At 42.3% G+C, this 26,833-nt stretch overlaps 1 protein-coding gene across 2 annotated transcripts in view; it reads right to left on the bottom strand.

Moving 5' to 3' along the window:
• The window catches only part of LOC114435587 (solute carrier family 12 member 5-like), a 129,905-nt gene extending 105,113 nt beyond the window's left edge, over positions 1-24,792 (bottom strand). For both annotated transcript variants that reach the window (XM_028405378.1, XM_028405379.1), the window contains exon 1: positions 24,633-24,792. In XM_028405378.1, the coding sequence (XP_028261179.1) occupies positions 24,633-24,792 (160 nt within the window). The remainder of the gene's footprint in view (positions 1-24,632) is intronic.
• Positions 24,793-26,833: the final 2,041 nt, after the last annotated feature.

Below are 26,833 nucleotides of genomic sequence, written 5' to 3'. Positions count from 1 at the left end.
ATAAATAACACTCCACAAACTGGGAAACCTAATCCATGTCAAAATCAACAATGGCAGTGTGTTTCAGCCTTTTTGATGAATGCTAGCAGCGACAGCTCTCGCGCTTTGTTTGAGCTTTACTTGTGGAAAATTGATTGCCACGAGCATTATGTTCCTGAATGAGTTTGTTTACCCTGTTCAGTTTACAAAAAATGATGGGGGAGATGTTGCAGCCACTCAGTTCTAAACTAATCATCCTTTCTCTTTATCACACCACAAAACAATGATGGAATTCCTCTCAGTGAAAAGGTAGACAAACCAGTAATAACATCTCTAATAAAAACAGTCAATTAAATGGAAGCTTAATGTATGTGGGTCTCGCATGGTGCTCTCGAGTGAATGTTCCTTTGAATGTGGTGTCTTGAGTTGAGATTATGAAGCACTTGAGGATAGACAGAATCCATATAGACTGCAAAATCATCACATTTTCGTCTTCCTTATTCTCTGTAACGTTCTGTGGCTTACATAAACTTTGAAGCACCGTGTGAATGTGTGTGTGTGCGTGTGTGTATACCCATGTGTACAACATGCGTGTAAGAGGGGAGGGAAATTGTGTGGTAGATCTACAACCAGAGGCTAAAAATATTCTCCTAAAGTGCTTGCCATCCTCTTTTTTTCCCCCCGCTGGAAGTGAAACCAACATTCAAATATTTAAATGACAATGCTGGTGTGACACTGAACCCTTTTAGCAGATTTATCAGCTCAAGTAGAAAGAAAGAAGGCAGCCAAAGTTAAAAGTTTAAACCAGTGAATAGAATAGCAAGAGAGAGAGAGAGAGGGATATAAGAGTGTGAAATTCAAAAAGCTATTTATTTGAAGTTCTGTTTAGTGGAGCATGCCCTGCACAAAAAAACATCATTACACAAATGTATAAAGCTTGTTTATCAAATCACAAATGCTACAAGGTGATGCCACCAGCTATGCTGCTGCTACTGTGGGCACAGCAGGAAGGGTCTGCTTTCAAAATACTTTGTTTTTGTTAAGGGGTTTAATGTGTGACTTGGCTAAACCTACATTCAGTAAGTAGATGAGACATGCAGGGAAGAGGGAACGGATGCACAAGCAGCAGGCTCCAGGGCTGAGAACTGAAGCCCTGTGTACAAAACCATGGCCTGGGGCCAATGAGTCAATCCCCACAGACCTCCATGTTCAACTTTATACCGAACGTAAACATGTTTACATCCATCCATCCATTTTCTTCCGTCTTATCTGGTGTTGGGTCACGGGGGGCAGCAGCCAAAGCAGGAAGACCAAGAACTCCCTCTCCCCAAGCTGACTCCTCCAGCTCATCTGGAGGATGTGAGGTGTTTCCAGTTTATAATCCCTCCAACGTGTTCTTGCTAATCCCTGAGGCCTGCACATGCTGGCAACACCTCACTAGTAGGGAGGCTTCCAGGGGGCTTTCCAGGGGGCATCCTAACCAGATACCACCTTAACTGGCTCAACATGGAAGAGCAGGGACTCTACACAGATCCCCTCCTGAGTGACCGAGCACACATCATATCTCTACCAAAAGCCATCCTGCAGAGGAAATTTGCATCGGCCACTTATATTCTATTCACAATCTCATGGGGTCAGTCACAACCCAAAGCTCGTGGCTATAGATGAGGATCGACCGGCGCTGACACCTGGAAAGATGGATCGGCATCCATTTGTAATCATATGAATCTTCAGCTTCATGCAAAACGTCTAGGCTAATACCAACAACGTTGAGTTCTTTGTCAGTAATTTAACTACAGAAAAATGTAAACCATTAAACCTAACATTTGCTGCCATGTTCATCATAATAATAGGAACATCAAACAGTCCTTAGGGCCCTATATCGCAGAATTATCGCGCTGTTTTCGTGTGTAAGAGGAACGTATGTCCGGGGAAAACTGCATGGAGGGAAGCTAATCCAGGTGGCACAAGAAGCCCCTTCCACAGACTGAGCCCCGCCCCTTTCAAAACACTGTAACCATGGTGAAGCGGCTGCATACAGCTCTGTCTTCGTCACCGAAAAAAAACTGTGAAACTCTGCGCCCCTCAGTACAGAGCCGAGCAGTTCCCGAACGACTTCTGTGAGCCACATGAACTGTTTTACAGATTCTATCAACACTCCGTCGACTGGAAACTTGAAGAACTTAAAGATACTAACTACTGTTTGGAGCTCCTCACAGACAGACAGACACTCACTGATCTCAACACAGAGGCTGTCAATCATGTATTTCAGTGGTGATGTCTCTGATCAGAGTCAGAATAACTTTATTTATCCCTGAGGGGAAATTATTTAAGACTGAGATTTGTCCCACAGTGGGAAAATGACGTTACTACTACTACTACAGACACAGTAGAATTAAAAGTAGGACAAGATAAAAAAAAACGATACAAGAGAATTAAAATAAGCACATATAACATATTAACAGTTATTGGACAGATGAGGTGAGTAGGTGGGAAACTTGTAGAGAGGGGAGCTCACAGGGACTAACTACAGCTGAAATAACTTGTTTAAGTTCCCCTTGAAGTTAAAATGTTTGGTTGTTTTATAATAAGTCAACTAAAGTTTCATCACTTGCTGCTTGTTTTTGATACTGTATGTTGCCATATTGTGGAAAACATCACCTCAATAAATGTAAGTTAGTTTCTATTCAATTTAGTCATTTACATTAAAAACACAACGTTTCTGGTAGTAAAATAAGCCCAAAAACTATACTGTGAAAAACAGATTTCCCCAAAATTTAAATGAAAAAGACTTTGGGAAAGAATAAAACAGATTTTATAGGGCCCTAAATCCTGTGTGTTATTATTATTTTCAGATTAGGATTATGATTAAGAAACCCTTTATTTATCCCACAATGGGGAAATTACATTGTTGCAACAGCAGTGCTGCAAGTCCGAGATTGGTGACCTGATCAGACTGTAATAAAGCATGTTAACTTCCCTCTCCTTTTGTGACATGTTTGCCTGCACTGTGTTAAAATGACCCTCAGTGGTTAGAGACCATCACATTCAATCAGACTGCACACACTAAATGAGACCCAATCACAGAGCCAAAGCTGATTGCTAAAGCACACAATGCACAATATAAAAAATATATATTATCATCATTTAATTGCACTACAGTAAAAACATCACATTAATAATAGCGTGCTGTGTCTGCTCTTTTATTCACTGCTCTAGTTTTGACCTTGAACTCTGCAGCTTTAGAAAGGTTGGACACAAAGAAAACAATTTCCCACAAAGCCAATAAAAGGTGTGATATCTACGCGAGCACAACACATCTGCTGGCTGCGACGTTGTACGCTGCACCACAAACATCTGTCAGGCTGAGCGGCGCTGCTGGTTAATCTGGCACTCTGTGAGAGATTTTAACGCCGGTGGCTTGGGCGCCAGCCGATGTGTCCCAAACAAGGGATTGGAAGTGTGGTGGTGTGCAGCGAGCAAAAAAAAAGAGAGTAGCTGATTGTAGTGCCATATTAGCTGACCCCAGATGTGTACTGAACATCAAATCCTCTGCAGTAATTCCACTCGCTGCTCCAAATACCAATCGAGGGCTGCTGGTTGCCATGGCAACGGCACTCCTGTCCAATATAGCAAGTAGTGGGTCTGCCAGTCTCTCCGTTTCTCTCTCTTGTCCTTTCTTTTCTCATCTTGCTTGCCGTTTTATCCTTGTGTCATATGTGTAAATAACAGCATGGATTCGCTGCAATGTTTTTTTCTGCTGCGTGTATAAATGAGTATGAGTGTGTGTGTGTGTGTGTGTGTGGATTGACTGGCCCCATGCTGATAGCCCATATTTATGGCCCTTTGCCTTTAATGCACTGTAAGCAGGGGTTGAGGGATTGTTTTTTCCATACGCCTGTGAGTCCTGCCGGCTCCGTTTATGTTTGATGTGATCCGACATGATGAAACATTAGCATTTGACTTTCAATCCCAATTTGCGGAGCTAGATTTGCGAGTAATCGGATATCTATTGACAGCTCTTACACTAAGCATGATCCGATTTTCGTCTAGGGAGCAGAGAGAGTTCAGCCTGACTCTTAGTATAAAATGTAGATTGACCATATGACCAAATAGGCTTCCTCTCCGTTACGTCTTTACACACAGCATACAATGCATGTCAGTGTATTTGCATCCATCCTGCATTCACATTTGTTTCACAGCCTCCTCCATTTACCAAATGTTTGTGCCTTTTCCATTCACTCAGTAATACTTCTCTGCCCAGATTCACCAGACTGCCCTTTTCCACTTGGCTGCCTGGCGGTTTGTGTGCCAGGCTGTGGTGCCCACTGCCAGAGCTTTGCCCTCTTCCAGTCCAATGCCCCTCTTTATGCTTCCTGTACATGCATGCTCCTCTCACCTTGCCCCCCCACAGCAGTCTATGGTAAAACTACACATAGGAAACAGTTTGACAAAGAAAGCGGGGATGACATCTGCTGCAGATGTGACATCTAGCATCATACTCCAAGACGTGCTCATAGTTTATAGTTGATGGCTGGGGCAGTCCTCACAGCTTAGACAGGATGACATCAGCTGTATGGTGCTTCATCTTTACAGGTGCACCGTGAACCCAGACAGGTTTAGTCACCTTCAGAGAGGAACAGTACCTTCTCACATTCAACAGTGAAATTATAACAACTTTACACAGTGTTCCTGTTCATGGTAAAATCTGAGCAAAAGCTGTTCCTAACATACATACATACATAGGCTTCATTTCTCAGATCAGGCGGTTACCACATTGAAATTGCTGTTCACCCAGCAGCCTCTAGGTTCTGGCACCAGAAGTGAGTCAATCCTCATAGACTCCCATGTTAAGATGGCCAACAGAAAAAAAACATGTTTACAGCCTGTTACAAAACAGTTTTGGTCTCTATTGAAAAGTTCAGCGTGAAAGCAATTTGAGTGAAAGGCATGTGCTAACTTATAGTGCGTGCTTCCTGCTTTAGCTCCACGTCCTTGCCTGTATTTGGAGTTTAGGTAGAATGAGCAATGGGTTTATATTCCCGCTGAGATTTAATGCCGGAGTTTCAGAAACGATGTCGGGCACTCTATACGTAGCTATATGCTCTCTATGGTTTTCGTTACATGCTGTATTAGCTCCTAACAAATTGTCTTGCACTCTCTGAAGGAGTTATGTATGTTTATCCTCCATCAGCAGTTAGCAGTAGGATGCTGCGATTACTAAACATGATATCAAAGGAAAACATAAAACACACACAAATCTGTGCCCCACAATAACACAACTGTAAATGTACTATTTCAAGTTACTGCCTCGAAACTATGACCATTCACCTGCAAAACAATAACATGAATAAAGCCCATATTTCAACATCTATTGACTGAACATCAGCCTTAGGTCATGCATAAACACAACACTGGCCAGCTCTTGCTTAGATCACCCAGTCCAGTGGGAATATCTGGCCAAGAAAACACAGCCATGTCTTAATCTGCTTTCACAGCTAAGCATATTTAGCGAACAGGATTACAAGCATGACCATCACAGCGCGCACGTGTCAGTGGAGAATATCAAATCAATGTTTGGTGGATGCATAAGCCTCTTATAGATGCACGAGGGAAAAACGCATATCAAATTATTTCGAGGTGTCAAAGTCAGGAGACGTTCAGAGATTTTAACAGCTCATTAATTACAGCATCAACTTATGCTTTCACTAATTAACTTGTGTTTGTTCAGGGGTGATAAACAGCCTGAGGAAGGAGATGGTGGAAGGACTGAAGCTTTAAATGTACCATACTCTACAGATGTGACACTAAAACCTGACTCTAACAAAGCAAGTATGTCTTAAATAAAAGATAATAAAAGCCAATATGAGCACAATCACATTGAGGCCAGCCAAAAGCGTACTTATAAGTTTATTTGTGTATCTTCTATGGTGAAAATTGTCTCTTTACAGAGACCTAGAGCCTGACCAAAGAGCAAGCACTTCAAGGCAAACAGTGGCAAGAAAAAAAAAAACTCCCCTTTAATGGGCAGAAAGGTGAAAGAAGATCAGAAATGTATTTGGGAGCGAGTCCACAGCGTGCTTTAAAAATCATTAAAATCAATTCTAAAACTAGCAACAAGCCAGAGTAGGGAGGCTGCTCTTTTTCTGCCTCTGGTGAGGAGTCTACCTGCTGCATTCAGGAAGAGGTTTTGTAAATTTTGTTGTGATAAGAACGAGGAGAGTAAGTTACAGTAGTCCAGACGGAGAGTAAACGAATGCATGAATAACAGTCTCAAGGTGTTCTGAGATTCTGCGGATTTGTTGGAAGCAGGACTGAACTACATCATCTTGTAAATGGAGGCAGTTTCTGCAGCTGCTGGGTACATTTATGCAATAAAAATTCCCAACATCGAGAGGCATGGGAGCATCCTGAGTCTGGTAAACAGACTCATAAACATTTAAAGTGAAATGTATCTGGTTGGAGATTACTATGCTGGATTTACATACACTGAACTATCCCTTGTATCTCTGAAGGTGCAGCTCTCAGTGTGACGTTGGAGCCGGGATCCTACACACAGGATGAGCCAGATACCACAGTAGTGAGATGAATCACTCTGATATTCTCCCACATCTCATTCGCAGCCAAGAAGAAGAAGCCAGAAATCACAAAAAAGGTCCAAAGAAAAGAGGAACTTCACTGAAGTGACATCCATGTTTTCCTTGATTTTAGGGGATTCGCCTTTTACACGCATCACTCAAATCAGTCCCAGCACAAAAACCTTCCACTGTAAAAAATGCACATCTATTTTAAATGGTTTCCTTGACTACACGGCATCCTAAGCACAGCCATTAATAGCAAATTGTGACGTTGACGCTGATTTCCTTCCCTGAGTAACAGAAAAGATGAGCAAAGAGAAGGAAAATGTGAGGCACTCTGCACGCTCGATTCTCTTAGAAGAATGAGAAAACAAAATGTTTGACCACAATATTGGGATTCAACAGTCCAATCCATAGCACAGGGGGATTAGGGCTGACAAGATCTTTAGCCAAGAAAAAAAAAGACCAGGCTTGTGTTGAGCTTTCTGAGGCATCAGTGAGGAAGCCATCAATGTCGACACAGTGGCGGCACCCATCCTATTGATGTTTGTGGTGTCAACCTGCCTTTGATGGAACATAATACTGAGTATGAGGTAGAACAAGTGGTTTTCTTTTCAGGAAGGCCAAAAAAAGTGATAAATACACTCACCTCCACACCTAACTCAATAGAAAGCAGTTTGGGGGTTCAATTGGTCTGGTTCAATTCAATTAGAGGTGTACACAAACAGCCTGGACAATTGCATTCAGTCTGAGCCTAATGCCGAAGGACAAGCCTCCACACACTTCAACGCCTCATCACTGCTTTGCCACTTAAAGGGAAGAAAAGGCAGGCAATTTTCCAGTGATACACACCTACACAGACAGTGAACAGTCACACATACAGAGGGAGAGAGTGAAGGATATGGAGGCCAAGGTAATGAAATGAGGAGTGGAGGAACAGTTACATCTGAAATAATGGTTTCATTAAATATACACATAGCCATCGAAGCTAACCGATGTTGAGGAGATTAATATAAAATGCAATAATATTGTGTTTCTCAGCCTACACTTCCATCAGAAGAGCAGGTTAACCAGAGTGGTCGTTTTGTTATGACTTTTAGACGGCTTCAAAAACCATTAGGACACTATGGGAGATTTGCAGGCAGCTATGCAACATTGCCCATCTATTACAGAGACAAAATCAATTTCAATTAAAACTCAACTCTGGCCAAGACAGGCCCCCGCTTCTAACCTGAGTGTTGGCTGGAGATGGCAGATGATGGCTTCAGCATAAGCTGCTGACGAGCACGACAGGCATGTTATCAATTTGGACCAGAAGTTAGCAAGCGACTGCACATGTTCGACATGGGGGAAAACAAATCAGTTTTAATTCAGTTTTTTTGTGTGTGTCTCTAGGTGCTTAGACCCAGAGTCTAACCCCCCCCGAGCAAACTCCACCGTTTATAGGAAGAAACCTGCATGCAAACACATGCATATGCATTATTTAATGCTCCAAAAAGATAAGGAGGCAAACTTTTCTCTGTAAATCCCCACTGATGTCATCTATTACTTTCAGATTACAGTCACCTTTGACAAGACAGGATGAACATGAATAATTCACATAAGGAAACAAGGCAGCAACATTACTACAACAACACAACTTTGCAGCCGATAATAAGTCTTTGTTATTAATTTCTGCACTGCAGCACTTAATGGGGCGCTCAGTCAGTGCACACATCATGTCACATGTCATTCAGCATACGTGTGTAATCCACGCAACTTTGACAGGCCATTATACGGTCTCCTAGGGAAGACAAACCCTGACCTTTCATGGCTGTGGGTGGCCATGTTGTCAAGCTTCTCTTGTCAAGCACACAGGATTCCCCACAACCTCCTCCCACTTGTACACACACACACACGTGAGGAGATTGCACAGTGCACACACACGCACAGACAGGCGCCTCCCAATCATGCAATCCCTTTCATTAATAAACTATGCCTGTGCCTGGAGAGGAGTTCATGCATGAAAGACAAAAGCATTATGTAACGCATGCACGGAATTCTAAATCACAGGCTTTGCTGCTGTGGGTTTTCACAAGTGGGAGTGCTAGCCTTAAATAGCATGGATGATAGCAAGGGATGCTTCACACTGGGTTTGCCTCGTCCTCCATGCCTGTGGCAGGAGTGGGTTAACAGGCTCCCAAAAGGCAAATCCCAGGAATAATAGATGTTGTGTACTGTTTTCCTAAAGAATTAATTTTTTTAGTAAAATATGACCTTTGCAGCTGAACATTAATCTAAGAATTCTTTGCTCTGCGTGGTCCTTTATTGCAGCCAGTTTAGTTGAAATCATGTTATATTATATTTTCTGTAGCTATAAACTACATTTCATTTCAAAGATCTCAGTCTTCAGTCTACACTAAACTCAAGGTTGAGTGCCAGCCATAAAATAACACATCCTCACAAAACATTTGGTCGATAATACATACCCCAGATCTGACACATGGTTATCTTGTAATCATGCTAAGGGTCCACATGGATGCACAGCAAAATGTCACATTTGATCAATAAAACAGAACATATGATCCACAAAACACTGCTCTAGTAAGCAGACTGGGGATGGGGAGGGGGGTATAGGCAGCATGGCAGACTATCATGCAGGAGTCTGTGGTTTCAGTCCCCTGACACCACACGCTGTTTCATTTTCACTGTCTTATGGCCTCTACACTGTGCGATTTTTATCAATCTTATAAGACCATTGCATGACACACTACACGACGTGAATCTAATAAACTTTGGTACGACGTCAAGTTTGATGCGTACAGATTGTACGACGACCATTTACTGAAGCGCAGGCGATCACAGGTTATGACGTATGCCAACATGCGAGGAGGACGAACACGTGGATGCGGAGTGAGAGGTCGTAGCAGCTGTCACACTGTGAGACCTGTCACCTACATTTCTGACACAGCTAGAATTTTATCTCAGCTTATCTTTGGTCGCAAGACGCTAACAATGGCCGTCATTGAACCTGTCTCACAGTGCAACGTAAGACCACATATTTAGAGCCACGACCAAAGATATCTCCACGATTCTCCTACGATGCTCGTCTTTCGTCTGGGACAGCCCAAAATCGCAGAGTGTAAACCGGGCATTGAAGTACGGTACTAGGCATCAGAGAGGGTAAGGGGATATGTAATTTAGTTTGCCTCAAAACACACCAACAACGCACGTTCAAGGACTGAAAATATCAACCTCATGTTCCTTGATGAGGACAAGCTGACATAAAATTATGGTTTTTGTTCTTCAGACCTGTTGATATTGAGCTCACTTATGTGACTTCAGTGTCGTCTGACTCCTCCTGTTCTCTTTTTCACTTGTTTTAAATCTAGCGTATTTTTCCAATTCTGATTAACACAGAAAATAACGGCAACAATGTGTCGATACGCCCTAAGTTAACAACATGCTGCATGTTAAGCTCTTAGTAATTTACAAATGTATTGAAGTCATACTGATTTCAATGTGTGAACTCAGATTGGTTACTCATACACCACCCTGTGGGCTACACCACAGTTAACAATGACTTCCATAACCACTGCTGAGCAGCTCTAATGGCACTACTGCTCTCCAGCTAGAAATACATAAACAGCCTCAACAGAGGGGGGTCCAGTCAGACTGGTGTAATAACATCAACACACAGAGAGGTGCCTTTGCTAATAAAAGCTGCAAAGAGCTTCGTATATTTATATTAAGTCTCACACAGACATCAGAGCACCACAGTGTCCATACATTTTCCAATATGCCAAGTAGAAATCAGCACAAGTGAAATGGGAAACATGTTACTCTGAAAAAGAAGTTAGTGAGTCATACCACAGAAAACAACCATCTATTACAAAAACAGATTTACTCTTCACAATATAGGGTACAATTACAGACAATTATGAGCCAGTTAAGTCTGCACTAAATTAGGGGAGAGAGGAATTAGAGTCTTGAACCACATTTTTTGCAAATAAACTACAAAGGACAACATATAATGACCTATTGTTTCATCATATAAAGGTTTTCACTGATAGCTCAGTAAAATACTTGAAGGATCCTTCGTCAAATATATGTTTAATCAGAAGCAGAATGAGCTGGATCGATGTGCTAAAGCACCTCCTGTGGTGTGCACTCAGGTGTGATAGATGACACAAACAGCCGATCTTACAAAAGTCTTGGCCTTCCCATCTCAGAAGTGTCTTTATTCCGTGGAAATCAGAAAGTAATCCATCACGAGAAACAGAAAAAGGTGGCTGCCTTGCAACTTATTTGAGAGGGTTTTTGAAGACTGTGATGTGTGTGCCTGTAGAAATGTGCAAGTCTTCCTAGTAAGAATTAGGGCAAAGGATGGTGTTTGTGCCTTTTATTGAAAGTGGTTTTGATATGGAAATGGTTGAGGATGCTGTTCGACTCATTCTCAAGGCTTTTGTCTCTCGCTCTCGATAAGCCTTGAGAGAGAACAAAAGTAAAAGAGATGGAGAATTGGGGCTAAAATAAGAGAAAAGAAAGTAGAAAGTGTGTGCGTGTGTGCACATGAGAGAGAGAGAGCGAGACGGAGAGAGAAAGAGAGACCTCGTTTGCCAAGGCTGTTGTGTCTCCAATGTGGTGGTGGAGCCACTGCAATGCACCAAAACCAAGGGGAGAGAGGGTGTAAGAGTGAGGGGGTGGGTAGAGAGAGAGAGAGAAAGATAGATAGAGAGAAGAGAGGAAGGAGAGAGGGGGAGAGACAGAGAGAGAGAGAGAGAGAGATGGGGTAACAGCTGTGGCAAAAAATGCATTATCAAAAGGCAGAAAGAGAACAAGAAGCATTGCATACGGATGGAGAGAACATAAGCAAACCTGTGAGTGTGAGAGAGAGTGTGTGTGAGAGAGAGGGGGGGGGTGCTCAATAAGGCTTTTTGCCATCCATCTAGCTTTAGCTTATGCTGCTGACAATGGTGTTGGGGGGTGGGGGGGTTAGACCATAATGGCTAAAGTCCAAGATGTATTTTCCTCCTTTCACCTGGTCATTCACAGACAGTCCTGATACCTGCTGCTACAACCAACACACACACACATCTGTACACTCTCTGACTGCACACGCACGAAATGCAGGCGGCGCAGTCTACCTATCATCCTCTCCACACACCATTAACAAAGCAAGCCAACCAAACATCCATTCACACACTAGTGATTTTTACCATCCATTCAGCAGGCCAGACAGGTAAAGTGGCCCCGAGCTGAATGAACACAACACAACGAGGGAGAGAGAGGGAGACAGAAGGGAGGTGTGTGTGTATGTGTGTGTGTGTGTGTATGTGTGTGTGTGTGTGTGTGGGAGAGAGAGAGAGAGAGAGAGAGAGAGAAATTTGGACACAAGCAAAAAAAGTGTGAAAATCCTACTTAAAAATGATTGAGAGGCGGCGTTAACTACCCATCGGGTGGACTTGTGATGAAGACAGATCATGCACACAGCAGAGTTGTAATATCTGCAGTTTACCTGGCTGACAACAAGCACACGGCGAGAAAACAAATGACTGCGGACGGAGAGGATCATCATGTGCTTTCTTCAAACACTCGTCATTACAGCAACTCCAGAAGCGCTCGGCTTTTGGCAGGCAGATAAAACGAAGGTCACGAAGACATGAAAAGGGAAGGTGAGAAAGCGAGGAAACAAAAGACAGGGAATAAAAGGGAGAGGATTAATGACATGTCATGACTCAATCCACTCTTAGAGCAACTGTGGGACTGATGCCAAAGATGGATAGTGGCCATGAGAACTAGGTTCAATCAGAAAAGGAATACATGGAGGGAAAGACAGGAGGGAGGTGATATGAGAACAAACCAAAGCTGCTGAGACAAATTAGGAGGTTGATAATAAATAAGAAAATTATTTTGTATTTTGGTGATTTGTTTTTTTTGTTTTTAAAGGAGCAGTGTCTGAGAGCATGAAGGTTCCTGGTTTGGACCTACTGCATGGCTGTGGCCTTTCTGGGTCTTCTGCAGGTGCTCTGGCTTCCTCACACATTCCAAAGACATGCATGGCAGGTTCATTGGCAGTAGGTTGAGTGTTAGCATGAAGTCTAAAAGTGTTCTTCTGTGTAAGCCTTGCAAATACACACTGACAACCTGTTGAGGGTGGACCCCACTTCTGGACCCAAAACAACCTGTTTAAAGAAACTCTTCAGTCAGATACTGCATTATACATAACTCTTCATAAGTCTTCATGAAGCCCCCTGGAAATCGCTGGAATCCACACAGACCAAACTAATGCTTTGTTTACTTTGTTTACTGTATACTGACATGGTCGATACATGTCGTCATGGTGCTCAATAAGTGCTGAAATCTGTATAAAACCGAGGTTACGTACCATCATCTATCCCTCATGTGACCTGATCTGTTCACAGCTTTAAACAGCCTTTATTTCACATTCACTGTCTTGTTTGTTGCACCTTAGCTTACCTTAAAGCTTGAAATTACATGTTTTCCCTTCATACAGTTCAGAGCACGTTATTGAAGATAGCCTGGCCTATCTTCAAGAGCTCTAAAGATCATAATTACAGTACGAGCTGAGCACACACGAACAACCCACCAAAGTGATAAACAGACAAGGCCAGTCGAGGCTGGTGAGTTGAGGAGATGTAACATTTATGAACTGGAGAGGGTGGAAGACGCATAAACAACTGATGGTAAACGTGACAAACTATTGTCTGTGTGATGGTGATTATCTGTGCATCTTTTATTCCAGTTTTAGCTCATATAAATGATTTAAAGTTTTTTAAAAAACAGTAGCTGTGTCACCTCTTGCGATGCTCTGTTCTATTTTTTGTCCAAACTAAATCAAGTAGCTTGGCGCTGCCTCAGTCTAAAAGAAGTCAACATATTTATTTATAAGGAGCACGGCATGTCAAGTCGCGTTAACATCTTTTTAACTCACATGTTAAGGTTTACAGAGCAGTACGACTTCAAGTAATTTCCAAACATCCAGTTGTCTTTAAGTGGACAGAGAAAGAAATCAGCCACACTACTACTGTGCTGCGTTATTGCTTGGCTGTTCAGGAGGTAGCTGCTCTAATGTTAAAACCCCTGCTCCTATTATCATGGCCTGCTGGTACATACAGAAATAAATAAAATCCTTTTGCTATAGCAGTGAGTGTGTGAGCATATGCATCTGTAAACCCCATGCATGTGTGTGTGTGTGTGTGTGTGTGCATATTAAGTGTGCATTCATGCTGCTGTTTGGGTTTTTGTTTATTGCTGCTATTCTCAGAAGCCTGATTTAAATAAAATCAATATATGAATAAATAAAAGCTCACTATATACACTATAATAGCATAAGTCAGAATTTAAAATGATTAAACAACTGGCAGAAACCTGCAGCAGCAGCAATATAATGCTCATTAGTGTGTTATACAGTCATATATATGCAGGACAGAAAAAAAATGCCTGCTTCTTTAGTATTAGAGTGTTTGGCTGCCTTCATTTCCTACAAATTATTTATTTTGTACATCACAGTTTGATCCTATTATCATTGAGGTTAATGAAGGATGTCTCTGCCATATACACATTATAAGAATTTCACAATATAAGGAGAAGAAAGGGCGGAAACATTGTTGTTGTTGTTGATTGTTACCGCAGTCATGTGGATGGTGGCACTGGAAAAGCTGGGTAAATTGAGGGTCACACTTTGTTTAATAGGAAATATAATGTATTATATTATGTGTGTGTGTGTGTGTGTGTGTATTTATGTGTGTGTGTCTGTATATATACATGCACATATTAAGATTAAGAAACCTTTATTAGTCCCACAATGGGGAAATTGCATGCACATATGTATGGATGGATTAACGTCACATACACTGAATGTAAACCTTAGCTAAAAATAAATATTGCTAAAACAACATTTACATACAGATGGATGCTCTGCAGTTGGATGCTGGTGATCGGGCCAAATGTCTGACTAACGTCTGCTCCACATACTTCTTACAAACAACTTGTAGTTCCTGAGTCTATTTGGAAACCCCACATGGGTCGATGTGTCCGCTGAACTGAAAAGCGTATTAATTGCTTTTTAATTGCTCTTGTGGCAATCATAATAAATGCAGTGTTGAACTGTAACAACAATAAGAAGTGTTAAGTGGAGCTGCCATTTGACTCCAGCCTGCTCTGCAGTCACCCTCTTGACATTGCACCACAACAGTGGCATGCATGGTAATGGTGATGGAGAGTGTGTGCCCCCGACTGGGTGCAGCGAGCTGACAGAAGCTTTGGACTGTGGAAATAACTGGGCTGTGGAACAGCTCCACTGAGGCACACACATCCCTCTCTGTCCTGCCTGCAGCAGCACTATGGCAACTAACCTGGTAGCCTGTCAGCCCAAAAAAAAAGAACAGTATTACAGTTCACATCAGAAAATTCAAAATAAGAGTGCATAATTAAAATTCAGATAGCCACTGGCAGAACTCTTACATCATATGTCTTCTTTTACAGTTCACCTTTTCAAAAACTCCAAAATATGCCCCGACACCCCGGCCAGACCCAAATTCTGAGCTAGCTAAAGAGAGAGAGACAGACATGGCGAACAGTGTGCCGCCGTCCTGAGGGACCAGAAGGCCTGGTATAATTCCTGAATACCAGCCCAGCCCCATGGGGATCCATGACCTGCATCTCTGGCCCGCTGCTCTCTGCCTCCATCGCCTCAGTGGATGGTGCATGTGCTGCTCTCCAAATCAGACCAAAATAACACACAAACACACACACACTCCAGCCTGTGCAGCTCTCACATTCTGCCAGAAGTGATTAATTCTGGCAACCTATGTTGGATAAATTATCATACTGACCTATTTACAATAATCTCGTCCCCAGTCATTGCTCCATTTAATATCTCAAAAAATCTAGATGACCAAGCATATTTTTTTTTACTGGGAATATAATGGTCAGCATTACAACAGTGTGTAGTGAGGTGAACCCTCGCTGGGTTCAGCTGTTAAATGTGAGCCGAGGAATCCTGAGAGACCTGATTGCTCACAGACCCCGATGGTGCCAAGCTGAGGGCTGATCCCAGAGGACTAATAAATAAATCCAGAATGATGAAATGAACTGCAACACCAGGATACGATGACGGTGACACATGCAATGCAAAAAAAAAATCAAATAGACAATACCGACAAAAAGCAAGACAGACGGAGGCTTAGACACAGAAACCCTGTGTTTCATCCTGTCAAACCGCGTGATGATTCCATTTGTGACTTGTCAGTGAAAACAACAAACCAGTTTTTATTGATCTTTTGAACAGCAAAAAAAAATGTCCATGATGTTTATATATAAAAAGCTTGTACAGTGTCAAACCAAAGATTAGTCTAATAACAGGGTGGCAATAAAAGTTCCTGTGTCAAATCATTTTTTTGGCATTTATTATTAAAAGGATCACTTCGTCTGCTTGGCTTTGGATCAGAAGGCCTGATGCACATCTGTAATGCTAACTACATTAATGCATGCATAAATAAGTGCAGGGATGATATGGATGAGGAGCGTGCAGCTATAGGAATCCAGAGGAGGGACGCTGAAGCTGGATGCTGACAGGGATCTTTTTGAAACCTTCCACAGAAGCTTTAGTCAAAAAGTACCAGCACCGAAATATTCAGAACATATATGCTAATTATGCTAATTATCTTGGTGTCTTACTAAATGTGCACACTATAGTGATGCAACAACACCAGGAAATATTCACATCCCATTTCACTGCACAGAAAATAATAATAAAAAAAAATCCCCCAAACATGTTTAAAAAACCGAGCCTGTCAGACTATGATCGGTGCAAGATATTTATGGTGGTGACGGCCAGGATGCAGAATGATAGAAATCTCGAGTGTTAAGATTGCAGATCAGGCTGTGCACAGCAGAAAAGAAGCCAAGTGACTCGATCTGTGGACCTGTGATGGATGTGCTTTTGTCAGAGTTGCGTGGCGGAGGAGAGAGCTCTACCTCTCCCTGCTGCTGCTCTGCTCCTCCTGTTCTTCCCGTGTTAGTGTCACTGCGGTCTGCCCTGCAGCCTGCCTGCATGTGAGGAGGATTTTGTCACTTTCCATCAAGTGGTCCCAAACCCCTACCACACACACACACACACCTCCCCCGTTTGCAAACGCAGTTACATAACAGCACGAGGATTTCTGGGCTAAGGAAGGTTTACACCCTCCCTCTCTCCTTGCTCATCTTCCTTTCTTCTCCCATCCTCACACACACACACACACACACAAAAGCACATCCCTCTTTCTCTTCACTTGCCAGATGCTTAACAAGCATTGTCCGTCACACGCAACGCAGACTGTTGTGTAATTCAGCAGGTTCCTGATCTCTCCCTCTTATATCAGGTTTTCTACCACACGATTAGCACTGAAGGAAATATACATGCATGCTGGTAGCTTTGATTAAGACAAAGGACAAAGCTGCCCCCTGTTGTCTGAGCAGAGAATTGCACATGTCAGTTTAACTGCAGAGCAATTAATCCCTCAAGCTCTGCCTTACAGTTAATATTCATTTTGAATGCCTTTGAAGGGAAATGACACACAGCATCTGTCATTTTTCTATACAAGGTGTCATTTATTCTGTGTTTTCCATTCACACCTACGCATTCAGCAGCAGTCCTCGGTCTGTCATTTTAAACAATACACAGGCCGCCCTCTGCTGTCTGCTCAATGTCACCACATTTTACAAACCACATGCCTGTGGGAGTCTCTGTGATCATTTGATTCAATTTAAACAGCTCCTCTGGAAAATTAGAGAGGGACTGGATGTACATAGGTAATGCTGCATGAGTTGTATTGATCCACAGTGTATTGATGGTTCCTCCTCTGACAGAAAAAGGAATAGCGGGGTGAGTGATGTCGCAGAAGCTATGGCATTTAATGGGCAGCTAAATTACAAATCAATGGCTCCTCCAAAGGGTAAACATTCCTACCATTTATTGGCATTACAGCAGGAGGAGGACAGGCGGCCGAGGAGATAAAGAAAGGCAAGTGAAAGGTCAAAGATGTTTCCCAGCTCTGCTGAAGCACGTTGTATACGACATACTGGAACACAGACTTAATATAAAAAATATTCAGCTTAGGTGTGACGTCAAATACTTCGAAGGCTAAACAACTTTTTCTTTTCCACTTTTTCGTGTAAAAGAGTTCGATCTAAATCTTGAGTTAAATGTTTTTTATCTCCAGCATTTCCTTTAAAGTTTAACAGCACCGGCAGGCAGGCATTAAATAGTAAAAAGTAATTACTCTTTTTCTTTTTTTTACTTACTGCATCTGTGATTCTTTTTATTCTGACAGCTTTAAATTGTTCATATTTATGTTTCTCCTGGATAAAGAGTGTGATCTACGATATTTTCTTGTGGAAAAAGAGTAATATGAAGCATCAAATGTCCACTTTTGGACGTGCACACAGTCTGAAGTAGAAAGACTATGCTGTAGGTTAACAAAGACCATATCCACCCATGGTAGCACCAGTGATCTGAGAGTTTAACGTTTTCTGAACCATCTTCACAGCAATATGACTCTTTGGTCTGATTTTTTTTTTACTGTCAGCTGATCCCTCCGGGATGGCTACACATCAAACCTACAGCATGTAGAGTGAAAATGAAGATGTCTTAGGTTAAAAGGATTAATCAGGTGCTATGAAAAACAATCCAAGCACACAATGCATGTATTCATGCGTTCCTTATCAGACCTGTAACTCACAGCCTCCTATGTTCACTGTAACCAGTACAGCTCTGGAGCTATGATTAGTGTGCCACCATAAATCTGAAGCCTGGCACTGCAGAAAAGAGCACCTTAAATCATCTGCTAGTTGGCCTAAGGTAAAACCTCCGTCATATATAATTCAAATCTAATTAAACTGATATGAGTCCTATGTTTATAGCACATTACAAGAGCTTATAATTAGAGGTGTGTCTGGAGCCCTGATTCACTATCACCTATCTACCGTCCTCAACAAGAAAACAACAGCTAAATGTTTACATCGATTGAAACAGCTACTGTTCACGTGGCTCTGCGCCCTCCTGTGGCCAGATGAAAAACGTGCAGGAGCCAAGAACAAACCAAACATGAACAATTCATAGAGAAAAACTGAACTTTGCAATGACAAAAACATGCCCATACACAAACGCAATGTTTGTCCATATATTAAAGATCCATATAGACACATAAGGTAAAAGATATGTGCAACAACACATAAACCCGACCATGATTTTTTTACCATGTTTTCCCATTTTACAATTTTTAATAACATTTGGGTAAGCATAACATTAAAAATTGAAATAAGTTTAGACTTAAGAAAAAGGGTTGTTAAAGCTTCTCAAAGAGAGCCAAACAGTGCAAAACAAGACTGGCAGAGGGAGGAAGAGAAACATTTGGAAGGCTCTGTAAAGACAACTCGTGAGAGATGTGTCTACAGCCCGGGACAAATGCAGAGACACTAGTGAAGACACTGGAACTGAAAAGACAATCACTAGTCCTGCACAGGAATGGACTGAGAGGTTACAGAACAACAACTTCACTTCTGCAGAAAAGACACCTGAAAACCAGACTGATGTCTTCTAGAGACAACTTGGAGACAGATCAGACAGACTGGAAGTCATTTGGTCAGATGAAACTGAACTAGAGCTCTTTGCTCACAGAAATGTTGTCGTCATGTGGCGAAGGAAAGAAAGGAAAGAAACACGGCGGTGGCAGTATAATGTTGTACAGCTGCTTCAGTGCATCTGCACAGCTTAGACTGGAATCATGAAAAAAAGAAGACTAAATATTTTGAAGCAGTCTGCAGCAGTCTCTGTCGTGGTTTTCTCCTCCAACGTCACAAAAACCTTCTCTCAATCTTCTTGTGAAAAATGACCGCCAGGAGAGCAAAGTCAATGTTACTGACTGACCTACACAAAGTCCTTAAAGCTGAATGAAAGTCTGTGGACTGGACTAAAGACCAGGGTCCCTGTCAGGAGACCATCAAATCTGGAGGAACTTGAGAGATTCACCCAAGAAGAAAGAGCTGGGACTCCTCAGGAGACCTGACTCAAACTTGTTGTGACTCCAAACAAACAAAAAGGACACACATTGACTATTAACATCAGGGTATTTATTTTCAGTGTACAAGATAAACTACGTACGTAATGTGTTCTACCCAAGTAAAACTAGTAGGGATGCCAATTTGTCTCCCACTGTAGGTAACATATGACAATATCAGTATGAGTGAAGACATTCAAGTACGTCACCATGAAATATGCCATCATATGTGACATCTTATAATAAGAAGTTTCCTAATTTAATATGAAAATAATCTGTAGATTGAGATGAATAGAAAAAAAGTTAAATACAAACTGCATTACTATAGCTGTTGTGAGTTTACAATGGTGAATAAAGCCCTGCATCATCCCTTCTCTTTAAATATTTATATCATGGATTTAAATGACAAAAGAGGTCTTGGATTCCTTTTTGTCGACAACAGATGGCAAATAACATCAAATACAATGTGGGGTTAAAAATACATGAAAACAATGTTTCTGTTCTCATGACAAGATGCGAGCTGTGATTACACAAGGATTTCCGAGGATGGACCGAAAAATCCTAATCTGGTGGCCACATTGTTCCTTTAACAGGAGGGCCTGAAACAGCCGCCACCCCACTATATTAAACCCAGAATAGCAGCCATCCACAATAGGCCTTTGTGCCTCGATATCTGTGCTCACTATCGGACTGCCACTCTATATCAAAGAGGATGTCTGTTATTTACATGGCATTCATTAAAGCTCAGGGCCAGAAAAGCCTGAATAAACACACAAACAACCCTCCAACTGCTCAGCCAACAGTCCATTATCACGGGGGAACAATAAGCCTCTGGCAGCTACTGCTAGATAACGAGATCAGACCAGTTGGAATAAATTTATAATAAAATATCTTAAAGGGGAAAGTCGGCTTTTTTCTATTAACAAACACACCATGAGCTCATAGTCAAAGCAAAGCTGAATGATGTTGAGAGGTGAACTAAATGACCACACACACACAGTGGTGTTAATAACTTGACCTCTCTTGGATCACTTTAGCTTGGTTAGTCATTGTCAAAGCTGTCGCTGCTGGTTAGCTCATGCTAACTACTGTTGGACCTCTGCACCAACCAACCCATCACATCTCTGTTAGGACAAGATGGTGCTATACATGTTGGGAAATGTTTAAACAGACTTAGGTGGGCTTACGCATCAAATATCTGTTTTATTCATTTATTTTCTGTGCTTGCTGCCATCTACTGTTTACTGACCCATTTAAGGTTGAATTTATGTCATGAATTGATGTTTTAGAAAACAAACATACTTTTTCCAGGCAATTAACTTGCCTTAAGAAATGACATCCCACAATTATGTGCTCATTTTGATGTCATACTAGTACCAGAAGGGTAACCAAAGGGTTAAATCTCAGTGTGTCACTGTGGCCCAGTGGGGGTTTTACCTGAATGATCCATGCTGAAACAGTAAATCTGTGGCTTCAGACGTGTGCAACCCCCACATCTTCCCCCTGGTTCACCAATAGCCCTCACAGGGATATGACAGAAACCCCCTGATATCTCCCATCCTGAACCACTTAAAACAGCACGTCACAAACTATTAAGCATATTTACCACAAGGACCTGAAGACTCTCATCCCTGTCATGTTACACCCACTCCATTGAAGAACAAACATCCTCCTAAAACGATGCTCCAGTCCAGTTTTGTAGCCTCTTGGATAATGACATCACGCTCTCGCCTCTGTTTACTGATACACATATACCTCAGCTGATAATCAGGCTCTGCTTTAATTACAAATCCTCCCCACAGCGGGGCTTACAGCTTTGCCCAAAGACGTTTTTTTTTCTGAACAGGAAACAATATTGCTAATAATTATACTTTGATACCTTGACTGTAACCTTCAAGCTTCAAATCATGCCTGCTGAGAAACATCGACCTCACCCTGAGCCCATCTGCAGCCCATCCCACTGAGCCCAACAGATCTAACCAAGATATATCTCTTTACACGCCCCGCAAGGTCAAGGGCAGCGAGGGCAGTTGGCAGCTAGACGACGATCTTATGTCCTGCCGCAGCCAGTCATCAGCAACTGCACTGACTGGCTGAGCCGACTGAGCTCACACCTCCCTCTGGATCAATAGAAACAGGATCATGGGTGCAGGCCAGGAGGGAAGATTTTAGAAAACACTCTGGTCCAACAGCTAAAAAGAGGAACAAGTCTGGAGGTAGATACTGGAATTATAACGTGGCAAGAAGGGAATACGGTAATTACATTGTCACAATCACATCGTCATTCCAGAATTAGACACACACAAACCCTCTGTGTGAGCCCAAATCACACACACATGATAAGATACTGGTATGTACATATTACAGCTGTCACGGTTCATTAATAATCATTAAGCTGCAGGAGTTGTGATTAACAAAACAAACCGAATTTATAGTAGCTGAAAGAAATGTTTTATAAACCGTATCTCTACATCTGGTTGTTTTCTAGCAACCAGTTCCAGCCATAAACCTAAAATAAAAAAGAAGGGGGAAAAAAAAGCTTGATTTCATAATGGTACTTGCTCAATCTGAAGTGTTTTTCACCTCATTGCAAGACCATTTGTGAGACAACTCTAGTGAAAATGTACTGCGTCGCCGTAGCAACCAGCAAAATGGATGCTGAGGCACCAGTCTCCACAAGAAATAGTATTTATACTGTAGTGAAGGGGAGGGACCGTCAGCGAGGTCCTCTCCATCTCCTCTTAGGAGAGAAACATAAGGAGGTGGTGAGATGCGTTCATTCTGACCACCGCACCGCTCACAGCCATCTTTCTGTCCAGAGGAATGATGGACACAATGTGGGGGCTTGTGAGTGGGCAAAAAAATGCTGCAGAGGCATTCCTCCATTCATTCACTTGTCTATGCTGGTGCTTTTTTTTAGGCATGAAAACTAGGTACGACCAGTGATGTCAAAGCAACCGGATGGTGAAGGGTGAATCAGAAGAACTTTCAGTACTTTGATTTTTTCCAAAGCTTTCAACAAATGACTAATTTAATACGTTGCAGCTAATCTAGAGCCCCAGCAAAGCCATTTAGGAGCCTGACCAATTAATATGAAATGTCATTAATGCAGCACAGTATGAAATGTATTGATTCATTTGCAGATAAATCAGTATTTGCACTTGACTGGAGCTGAATGATTGCACTTTTGTCTAATGCTAATCATCGGTAATGGTGCAGGCTTCCATTCCTGCACCGATGGGAATTTTCAGCGACCATTTGTTCTGTGCTGCTGCATTCGATTCACACAGTGACTGACAGGTGCTTGATTACTTCAATCAGGTCAGCTGGTGACAGGATTGAACCACGGTAGCACCGCTTTCCCAGAAGACCCCGCTGGGTCTGCTCAGAGGAACACTGGAGAAAATTGCCATTTTTTTTTCCTGTAGAGGTGAAAATAAGGAGGTTGGATCGACCGTGTTTGGTTCACTGGCGCTTATAGAAGAATACAGGGATTTCCCAAACACCAAAAAACTAAGCTGGGGTACAACTCCATCACAAAATCAGCCATTAAAGTGACAACAACTTGCAAGCTAATACCTATAAAATCTGCTAGCGCCACATTAAGATAGAAGCGTCTCCTTTTCATCACCGGTGTCCCAGGAGAACAAAAATGTGTCTTACAAACATATGGGTTGGTGAGTAGTGCCATAGACACACCTGTTAGCACTGTCAGCTACAGCAGTCTGCCCACTGCAAAATGTCACATTACACATTGCACCTGTGGTTATAGACTTAATTTCCTTTACAAAAGATGAACGTGCTACTTGCCAGATCTTACAAGTGTCTTGCTGGTAAGTCGAACATAATATTCTCCTATATTTATCCTTAGTGCCCTGATCCATCAAGCTTTAAAACTCTGCTTTCGGCAGGAGGGGGAGAAGGAGGGAGGAGTACAACCCGGCTGATACAACACATGTGCAATAATTCATCTGTACCATCTACGCTGGTGTGTAATGTTTGTCTAATAATTCCTCTTATCGTTTATTCTTTAATATTCTATTTTATACTAGCATCTTTTAGTGCTAAGCTTGCTCTTACTATCGGTGTATTGTTGCTGGACCTTCCCAAAGGGATTAATAAAGTATATTCTATTCGGTCAGAAAAATACCATTTTAGTGTCACAGTGTTTAGAGGCCGACATGCAGATGGTTCCAACAATTAGTTCAGAGTATGTTGGGTCTTGCTCACGTACGTTTTCATACAAAAACTCATTATTTGTTGCTCGCCTCCTGTCTAATATAACCAGCACTCACAAAGAGAACCATGTGACTTCCCTTAGATTATAAAGCGACTGATATTTAGCCTCATATAGCTTCACCTCCCTTCTGTAGTTTGGTTTGTAGTACTTTGTCTGTCCTTTGTTTAAATTGGATGAATTAATTAATCAAATGTTTGTATTAACAGTAATCTAATGAGCAGATTTAAATGAGTAGGATGAATGACATTTTTCTCTTTCTTGGCAGCATATGCCAAACTCTAATTTAAAAGGTGATAGCTAATAGGAGCCGCTGATTAATCCAGTGATTTATAATCCCATTATTCGTCTGCCAGACTATCAGAGAAAGTCCTTGGGTGCAGCCTGACTGTATCCTCATAAAAAAAATAATAATAAGTCCTCAGGTGAATGTGCTCCTGTCTGGCAGCAGACATTTAAACTGAGAAAGTAAAAATAAACATGTTTGAATGCATGATGTGGGAGTGGGTGCAACATTTAACAGACCATGTGAAAACAAACCACACAGCCCATGTTGTCTGTCAACACAGAGCATGCAGCCGTCACTATTCTGCACAGTGCACCTGTAAGGAGGAGCAGCAGCATCCTGGCTGCTTCCCTGTTATTGACCAGACTGTACACAAGCAGGCTGTTCAGAATTCCAGTCACACACACACACACACACACACACACACAAAATGTGGTGTCAGCTACAGCTAGCATTTAGCTCATAGCTAACAAACTGCGTGAAGTATGAATGAAGCCGGCTTCTCCTACCTTTCAGCACCACCACCACATCGTCCCCGGCAGCACACTCCCCCTCCGCTCCGCTGCTGGTCTGGGGCTCGTCTCCCTCAAACAGCTGGTTCACCTCCCCCTGGATGTCCGATGGGGGCCGGTCGCCGTCGCTCTTGGAGACGGTGAACCTTTGGCTCATGGTTGACGCCGGTGAGACAAGGCGGCGGGGCTTCTTGCCACGGCGCGGCGGGGTGACGCGGACGGACAAAGGCTCTCGAAAAATGCTCTCTCGCCTCTCCGTCTGTTGCAGTCCACCGTCACAGTCTGCTAAGTTTACCGAGCGACTATTACTCTGTCCTGCACGAACCTCCGGTCTTTGTCGGTAAATCAGATGTGTGATACCGAGCGGACCATCTCATCAACCGGTGTCTGCTCGCGGCCGCGCACCTGGGTCCTAAAGCCGAAATCTCAGGGTCTGTCTGTGGCGTCTTTTAAAGAAAACAAAAACACGTTTTTGTTAATCACACAAGACACTTTTTTGGACAAAGAAAATCAGCACGCTGACAGCTTCACTCGGCGTTATAAATTAATCTAATATGTTTCAGTGAAAGCAGCCGTCCACGCTCCTGACGGAGTCTGAGTCGGCGTTGCTAGGCAACCGCAGAATAAGCTAAAGATCAGTTGTCAGTCAGTGAAGCTCCATCCTCTGCGCTGAAGTTACACTGAATTAGCTGCAATCATCAAGTCTTTGAATGAGAATGAGAAGAAGAAATAACTATTTTTTTTACCATGGCTTAGTGTGAAGAAAAAAACATAATCCCTTACAAATCTTACAGTGGTGACCTGTAGTTTAGATGAATGGCAGAGTTAAATATCCACAATGTTGAAGGGAAACATCTTCAAGTAAGCTCTACATGTCCAGTTGCAGTGCTTTAAGTCTTTAAATGAAAATGTCCTGGAAGACTGAGAATCTTTATCAACAAGAGTTAAATACAGCAAGCATGACTGCAACTGTTATGGCTCCTTTGACACACACACACACACACACCGCACGGCGGATACAACTCGTAGTTTCCACACACTTTATTTCACAAAGACTTTCAGCTGAACTACCAGGTGAACTATCGGGTGAACTATCAGAAACTTTCAGAAACCTTCAGGTGAACTATCAGAAACTATCGGGTTGTAAATAACACACAAACACACCCAGTTATTAACGGCTAACATTTCGACTTCAACAATACATTCCAAAACTAATAATGCCCACTCACCGACACAGCGTACAAGTCCCGACGGGCAATCAGAAATAAAAAAAAAAACAAACGTTGCTATAGCTGCAATACAAAGTAACTGCGCATGCGCCGCAGTTGCGTCATTCATGTATACAACAGTCATAAACAACTATTACAGTCAAGCACATAACACAGTACCATAAACGTCCCACACCCACATTAAGATATAAAGTTTTTCTACTGGAAAATCCCCCCTACATAGAATTACTGTATTTATCCCAGAGGGGAAATTAACTCCCTACACAAAATCCCCCCTACATATATATATATACACAAAATCCCCCCTACATATATATATATATATGTAGGGGGGGTGCAGTGTCTTCTTGTTTGTCTGTCTTGTTTGTTTGTTTGTGGTAGTCACAGACTATTCATAACGTATTCCATGTTAGAGTGTCCACAAGTGCAAGTGATTGACTCTAAAGTCAGTGTTGGCTGTCCTCAACCCTGCCGGTGAACAGCTCAGCTGCAGGAGGCCATCAGGTCGAAGGAGTCCTAGCAGGCCTAGTCTGGAGGCAGCTGACAGGTACCGATGGCCCAAGCAGGCAGCAGTATTGGCTGTTGCAGAGCAAAACCTCATGCAGGCATGCATGGATATACAGGGTGTGATCTATAAACATTATTACATAGCAGTGCAGCACATATCTATCAGGTCCATACGTGAGGGTTCAGGCCGCAAGGAAAGAAGCCTAAGCAGGAAAGCCTCTTCTCAACATGGAGGATGGTGATGCTGACATTAAACTAAACACAACAACAACAACAACAAACACAGTCGTCATTGTGGTTTATTGTGTATTCATCCCTCAGAGACTGAATAATGCCAGCTGAATGTCAGCCTAAAATGGCATCATTTCCAGTAAACTTTCATGTCTACTCATCAAACAAACATGAAACCACAGCAGTTCACCAACCCCTGCACACACAGGGAAACAGCCACAGATAATGATC

Source organism: Parambassis ranga, chromosome 5, assembly GCF_900634625.1.
Source record: "Parambassis ranga chromosome 5, fParRan2.1, whole genome shotgun sequence".
Lineage (NCBI taxonomy): Eukaryota > Metazoa > Chordata > Actinopteri > Ambassidae > Parambassis > Parambassis ranga.
This window is presented reverse-complemented; position numbering and strand designations above follow the sequence as displayed.